At 36.1% G+C, this 8,128-nt stretch overlaps 1 protein-coding gene across 1 annotated transcript; it reads left to right on the top strand.

The window, feature by feature from the left end:
• The first annotated feature begins 2,782 nt into the window (after positions 1–2,782).
• Positions 2,783–7,863, top strand: LOC117084905 (submaxillary gland androgen-regulated protein 3A-like). Its single transcript, XM_033213322.1, has 2 exons — positions 2,783–2,836; positions 7,348–7,863. Exons 1-2 carry the CDS (start codon positions 2,783–2,785, stop codon positions 7,861–7,863), a joined length of 570 nt encoding a protein of 189 aa, XP_033069213.1.
• Positions 7,864–8,128: the final 265 nt, after the last annotated feature.

Below are 8,128 nucleotides of genomic sequence, written 5' to 3'. Positions count from 1 at the left end.
ACATGTACTCTTTCTTACATCCAGCAGGTAGTTAATAAATGTTAGTAGGAAAGATAAAAGAAGGAAGGAAGGAAGGAATGAAGGAAGAAAGGAAGGGAAGGAAGAAGGGAGGGAGGGAGGGAGGGAGGGAGAGAGGGAGGGAGAGGAGGGGAGGGGGGGAAAGCAAGGAAAGGAAGGAGGGAAAGAAGGAAGGTCCTAATCTCCATGATCTAAATGACAAGTTGATGGGTGCTGATGAGTTGATGGGTGCAGCACACCAACATGGCACAAGTATACATATGTAACAAACCTGCACGTTGTGCACATGTACCCTAGAACTTAAAGTATAATAATAAAAAATAAACAAATAAATAAATAAAATAAAGAAAAAAGAAATTATAAATATAAACATGTTAAATATATATTTTTAAATGAAGAAAGTGAGATAGAATAAAGCAAAATATTTTGTCTCATATAACCCAGCAAGGAAGTGTTGTTACTGTGTTTGGAAGTAGAATGAACTATTAAGTTCACTGATTCATCTCTCTAATGTACTGTAACACAGTGTTAGTTAAGTGTATGGTGATTGTTAAGATTAGGGAGCTAATATGGAATACTAGTTAAAAAAATCACTTCGACTTTGAAGTGGGCTGACTTAAGGTCAAGTTCCACTCAGCTAATTAGCATCTCTGTATAAAACTGAGATGATAATAGAACTCATTTTAACCTGCCACATGGAATAAACTAGAGGCTTAATAAATAATAGCTGTTATTATGATTATATAATAAAGTATTAAAATGAGATTATAAGATCATCCAGATGGGAAAAATTATTCTCAATGCCTATATTTATCAAAAAGCCAAGGCTATAACTTTCCATTAGACATCCACTTCAAACTAAAAATTTCTGTATAATTTTCCCATAATCAAGTCTTTGCATGTCATCATATTTTCATTTAATTAAGATTCTCAAGTTAATAACAGCAAGGACCACATGATTTTTAAAACACAGTTGTTCTCAGTTAGTTCTTCACTGACAAAAGGGAACTTCCTATAGAAAATACAAAAGATTGCCCATCAAATAAAATAGAAAATACAAAATATGGCCCATTAAAATTGCTTGGCATAGAAAAATCTGGTGCTTTTTCTTTAAAATAAAGAGGAAATGGTGCACCACAGGCCCCAGATTGTTTCCCTGAAGAGAGAGGACATTATTTGTTGTATCTGTTTCCCCAAGAAACAACAAATATTGAATGGGTCAATGCTTTTCAGAATTGAGACCCAAAAATGCAGAATAAGACTGCCAAATTGGCAAGAACAACTTTCCTATCTTTGTTTGAAGAGCATCAACCCAGAAGTTATTTTATTTCCAAGTATCCTTTCTCTTACTGCCAACAGAAATCTTTTGCACTATATAAGAACTGAAGTTTCTTGTCTCTTTTCACCTTTATTTTCTGTCTTTCAACTGGCAAGAGTCATTTTGACCAGCAGGTTAATCAACTCTAAGACAGATCCTCACACAAAGGTATGTACCTGGAAATATTAACTGAAGAATTTTCCTCAGACTTTTCATGATCTTTTTATGGGACATTCATTACCACCAAAAACATAAGCACCTTTACCTTATGTAAAATTGTAAGTCATTAAACATATCAAATTTTGAAAAATTAGGATATTCACATGTCAGAGTAAAGGATTCATGTTGGGCATTGGGGACAATTAGTCCATCCAAGTGCACAATTGACTTTTCCCCTTGATATTCCTTAAATTTCTTAAAACTTCGTAACGATAAATTATTCTCAGATGTACTCTAAAAGAGGGAATTGTTCTATAGTATATTTTTATTATTAGTTTTTCTTTTGTTTTCCAAACTTCTCATAAGAATGGATCATGGGAAAAGTAATGCTTAAGGGAATAGCCACACCCACATACAATTGAATATCCAGTGAAATTTTGCCCATATGATTCTTTCAAAACTTGCATTGCTCAGATAACACACTCAACCTATGTGCAAGGTTGACTGTCAGGAAGCCATTTGTACAATGGTGCATGGAGTTGCTTTCCCAGAATTCAGGCTACCATGTACTTGAAATATTTTGCAAATTTTGAGCCAATGGAGAATAAAATACCTGGATTCCTCTACATTCTCTGACTTGGTCTTTGATCTACCATATACGGATTTTTGGAAGCACTTTGAGACCACACATCGCAGACTAAATTAATTTAGTGGAATGTTGTTAAAACTAGGAGGTATATAATATGATTCTCTTTTTCTTACGCTACGTCAAACAGAGTGATTTCTTTCTTTTCCTTATTTTTGAGATACCCTAAGGAATTAAATTGATAGCACATGATTTAGTTAATATGTTAATATTGCAAACCCAAGCCTATAGAAATCTATCTATAAAACAATATAACTACTATTTAAATATGCAAAAGTGTTCAAACGTAAATAATTGTACATTTCAAAGTAGTTACCTCTAAAGGCAAAAACCTCAGTTATAAAAGCTTCTATTCTTCAAATCATTTATGAACAACTCTTTGGCATTATCTCCAATATCAGTTTACAAGTCAAAACTAAAAACTAGTTCCATTGTTTTGAAGTCAAATTTTATAAGCCTACTAATGTTGCCCCACTGTAATAATGAATCCAACATAATGTTAGGCAAATTTCCTAAAAATGCTACAGTAACATATCTATATTACATTATACCCATGTGTTGAGACATTTTAAATAGTAATTTTTAATTTAAAAAATCATACTGATCACCTATTGTGCTTACTTTCAGAGGCAACCGAAAGGATGAAATCACTGACTCTGATCTTGGGCCTTTGGGCTCTTGCAGCGTGTTTCACAGTAAGTGTCATTAATCACGGTCACACATCTTTATATTTTCCTCATTAACCATTACTTCAGATTTCTTTTTACATTAATGATGTTACCTTTTCTTATATATTAGTAACTATTAAGCATTGATGAAACACTGTTCTAGTGCTTAAATCTAAATTTAAAATCTAATTTAATTTAAATAGCCACATATGTCTGATGGCTGCCATACTGGATAGCTCAAATCTATAATATCAGATTGCATTAAACAGATAAATATAAATGTATGTTTCCATACTCTAGCAATTACACAGTAGGTAAAACTCTGTAAAATGAGATAAAGTAGTTGTTCCTAACATGGAGTCACCTAACTCACTTATTAAAAAGATAGTATTAAAGTCCTCATCCAAGCCTGAATAAGAGTACCCCATAATGGGACCTGGGAAGATGCATTTAGGAGAAACTTTGCATGCTACATTTTGAGGAAATAATAAACATTTATAGTAACACCTACCGTATATTAAAAACTAGGTTAAGGAAAACTATGCTCATTGCCCTTAACCTCGTGTTTCAGAATTTTTTAATGCATATTTTTAAAAGTAATAGAATGATACTCAATTTCAACAGAGGGGTCAATTAATTCCAGTGTTACAAAGAGGATATTAATTCCAGAGTAACTTCTCCCAAAGTACCATAAAAATCTATTACATCAAGTGGGAAAATATGAAAGCTGATTTTTTAGAAGACTATGACTTCCACAAAGCAGGCAACATAAAATTATATCATTCTGAAACACGAAACATAAAATAATACCTCTTTCTTCTACTTTTAAAAGCTTGAATAAAAGCAAGACCTTCTGAGATGACTGAAGTTTTCTGACTTTGGCCATGTTTCTGCATGCATTATGGCTAGACATAATTTTTGATAAGCCAATAAAACGTATTGACATCCATTAAAGGTCATGTCTTAATGACTTCATCATAAATTTGATTTTCAATATTTTCATGTCCTCAGAATATGAGAAAAACATTTTATTCAGGCTTTTATTATACAAATAACTTTTTATAAGATAAATTAGAAAAATAGAGAGCTTTCCAATAATATAAGCAGTTTAAATAGCAAAGAGCCTTTTTCCAGCTGATACATTAATGATGATTAATAATTACTGAAAATTGGAAATGTGAAGGGTAGCATGTCCTTTGCATATATATATTTGTAGGTGGAGTAAGGCATCATATTCAGCCTATTGACTTTTGAGTGTTTTCTCTGTTATAGGTAATTTTCCAAATGCATTACATACATTATCTCTTTTAATCCTCAAAGCAAGTCTCACTGTTTTTAATCTCATTAAAATACAAATAAGTTTAGATTCAAAGTATGCAAAGTATGCTTGTCTTAGCTGGATTATTGCTAAACTGAATAATGTAGGAGATTAACATTCATTATAACCCTTCGAGAGGGGAGTGTTTCTTCCTAGTATAGTATTTTCATCATTTTCATCATTTTACTTTAGCCAGTTGTAAAAAGGGAGCTAATCATTGTGACTGGGTTAAGAGATCAGGAAAAGAATCGATATTTACTATGAAGATTTTTCATTACATAATATTTAGATCAACATCGGTATATCTTTAGGAAAAAGTACTTTCAGCTAATTTTTAATTGCCTCAACAATAAAAATGTGTGAAATATTTTCCATACTAAGGATTTGTTTTCTTGACAATAAAAAATCAAATCCTGAACTTCCACATACCCTGATTAGTCCTTGGATTGGCAGTCCTTGGGTCAAACACCCTCCATAATACCATGAACCATCACTAGCTAGAGAAGACGAACACGAGGCTGGTCCCACGGAAGTGCCTTGGAATTTTTTGTTTGTTTGTTTCATTGGTGATATGAATAAAACTTTTACTGGCATGTTAAGGGCAGAAGCCAGGTTGAAGAGCAAATGAGAAGTGATAAGTGGGGTTGGCAAATTTAGAATACCCTTTCATAGAGCTTTGCTTTGCAGGAAAGACGTGAAAAGAAAGTCACAAAAACAAGGGTACTGGTGGTTGAAACTGAATCTTTTATAAACAGGGAAATATGAATTGATATTTATTTCTCAAATGACGTCTTCAACCTCTCTGTATATGTTAGGTGAAAGGGGCAATATTAGAATCAAGAGGTCAAATCAACGGGCCGTTATAGAAATTTGGGTAAAAGTAAATGACAGATTAGAATGAAAGCAAGAAAGATGATAAGAAGTGGTTAGATTTAGAATTCAGGAAGTGGGATGAAGACCTGATAGGATAGGGAGAAAAAAATTGAGTTGAACATAAATGATAGTGTTTTTCTAAAGAAAATTAGCTAGCTAAATGGCAGATGTTACAGTTGCAGAAAGTAAAAGAGAATACTGACAGAGCCAGGTCCCTTGGAAAACAACTATAAAGAAAAAGAAACTATCTAGCTATCAATGACTCCATGGTTGTGTGACCAGTAAATCAGGGAAGTTCATTTCTAATTGCCTGAAATATCTTGGTGAAGCAGGAGAAAAGTCAGTTTGGTGGGGGTAGGTGAGAGCTCAGGATGAGGTGGAGAATGTTGATAAAACTGGCATCAACTTGGAAAATTACAGGCCTCTGGGGAAGTGGGAAGAGATAATCTGAGATAAGACACTCAAAAAAGGATTTCAGGCAGCACTGAAGGATGCTAACTTTCTGTGGGTACAGTGCTGGTGACACCCTCTAGCATTGTTAAGAACCTGGCATTAGGAATCCAGGACAGAGATGCTTTACTGTAATAGCAAAGTTTAGGATTAGCAAGGGTAATGGCCAAATAGGTGAAGGGACTGAGAACCACAAGAAGTGAATGTAGTTTTGGGTCCAAACAAACCATCTGCTCCAAGCAACCTGGACTTCTTGCCGTCAGTAGAGTGGAACTTAATTCTTACCCCAGAGCATTTGCGTATTTTCCTTCTATTTGGCATGTTTCCTCCTTATTTTATATTCTTTAAGCCTCTTTTCAAATGACTCCTTCCCACAGAGACAATCCTTTATCATTTTCCTATCCAGAACTGATCACTTTAAATCCCTAATGTATATGTTCCTTCTACTACTTTTCAGTTATTTTTGAATTTTTTAATGGAGATGGGGTCTTGTTATGTTGTCCAGGTTGGTCTTGAACTGCTGGCCTAAAGCTACCCACCTACCTCAGCCTCCCAAAGTGCTGGGATTACAGGCATGAGCCACCATGCCCAGCCTCAGCTATTTTCATTTCTAAAAATTGTACTCTATGTAAACCAGACCTGAGATAAGCACTACCCTAGGCACTTTACAAGTGATATTTCACAACAAATGTGACAACAACCGCAGGAGGTGAGTACTTTTATGAACATCATTTTCCTGATGAGAAAAAAAGACTCAAAAAGAATTCCACACTCACTCTATCTCTATGTGCCAGGAGAGCTCAAACACTGACATGAAACCCCACTCATTCCACTCATTTCACTTCCCTTCAGATCACATTTACCCCCCACCTTGTATTGTAATTACTCAGCCTGTAGATTCGCAGAATAGATGTTTGTACCCCTGGCAACCTACCAGGTTCACATTCATGACATGAATGAACCAGCTCCTTCATAAGCTCATTGCACGAAATAGTTGCTCATGTGTGTTTCACAATTAATTAATGTGCAAAGCCCAGAACAAGCCTGAACCCTTGAATAAGACATAAAAAGACATATTTTTCTCATGCTGCAAAGGCATTTATTTCCATTTGGAATTTGGAATGACAGACTTCACTATAGGCCAAGGATAAGATTTTTGTTCATTATCTATTTTTTCCAGTCAATACTATCCCAGCTTTCATTGAGAGCCTAGGTGTTCAGAGGGCAAAAGAGAAACATTTTTCTTTGATATAGATGTTCAGACATCATAACTTAGATACATTTAACAATTTTCTATTGCTCAATAACAAATTACCACTAATTAGTAGCCTTTAAAAACTCATTATTATCTCAGTTTCTTTGGCCATAACTGAGCTTGGCTTAGGTGGCTTCCCTGCTCAGAGTCTCACAAAACTGAAAAAGTGTGTCCACTGCTGTTTTGTTTTGTTTTGTTTTGTTTTGTTTTGTTTTGTTTTGTTTTGTTTTGTTTTCCTGCAGCTCAGTGTCCTTTTTTTAAGCTTGTATGGTCATTGGTAGGATTCAGTCCCTTGGTTGTTGGACTGAAGCCCCTACTTTTTTGCTGCCTATGAGCCCGGGGCCACTCTCAGCTCCTGTAGCCGATCTACCATGTACTTCCACATAGCCCTCCCCACAACACGGCATCTTGATTCAAAGCCCAAAGAAAAGCATTTGCTGCAGCTTCAAATCTCTCTGATTTCTTCAGACATTGTAGAACCTGTTTTAAAAGGGCTCATCTGATAAGGTCAGGCCAGTATGTGCCAGCAGAGAGTAGAAATCTTGGGGTCATCTCAGAGTTCTGCCTACCATAGAAAGCATTCATTCTTATATTTAGCTGTGAAATATCTGATTTAATAGTATTTACTTCTTTTTTCCACAGCCTAGTAAGAGTCAAAGAGGCCTCGGGGGACCATATCCACCTGGACCACTGTCTCCTCCTCCTCCTCCATCACCTTTTCCTTTTGGACCAGGATTTGTTCCACCACCCCGTCCTCCACCCTGTGGTCCATGGAGAATTCCACCACCCCCTCCTCTACTCTATGGTCCAGGGAGAATTCCACCACCTCCTTCTCTACCCTATGGTCCAGGGAGAATTCCACCATCTCCTCCTCTACCCTATGGTCCAGGGAGATTTCCACCACGCCTTTCTCCACCCTATGGTCCAGGGAGAATCCAACCACTCTCTCTTCCTTACCCTTATGGCCCAGGTTATCCACAGCCACCTTCCCAACCAAGACCCTATCCACCTGGACCTCCATTTTTCCCTGTAATTCCTCCAGCTGATCCTGCCCTCCCTACTCCTGCACCCTTAATACAGACAACTGCAACAGGTGCCACCACCACTGCAAAAGACACCACTACCCTCATAACCACTGCTTCTACTATCCAAAACTAAGAATTTCAACACTACTTCCAAGAGACTTTTAGATAAAATTACTTCCATTTTTGAATGAGAATAAACATTTCCAAAGCACTGTGTTTTGGGAGAAATATCTTAGAAATTGTGAAACAATCCCCATGAACCTTTATATCAGCAGGGGAAAATAAAGAATTGAGCAACAATATGAAGTATCCACTGTTATCAGAGCCACTAGTTTATCCCCCATTTATGTCACCTAAATGAGTATTAGTGCTACCAGAGCCTGGCCATGTCCCATGAG

The sequence above is a fragment of the Trachypithecus francoisi genome, unplaced genomic scaffold (genome assembly GCF_009764315.1).
Source record: "Trachypithecus francoisi isolate TF-2019V2 unplaced genomic scaffold, Tfra_2.0 Lachesis_group1, whole genome shotgun sequence".
NCBI lineage: Eukaryota > Metazoa > Chordata > Mammalia > Primates > Cercopithecidae > Trachypithecus > Trachypithecus francoisi.
The sequence above is the reverse complement of the archived record's forward strand: the minus strand, read 5'-3'. Positions and strand labels throughout refer to the sequence as shown.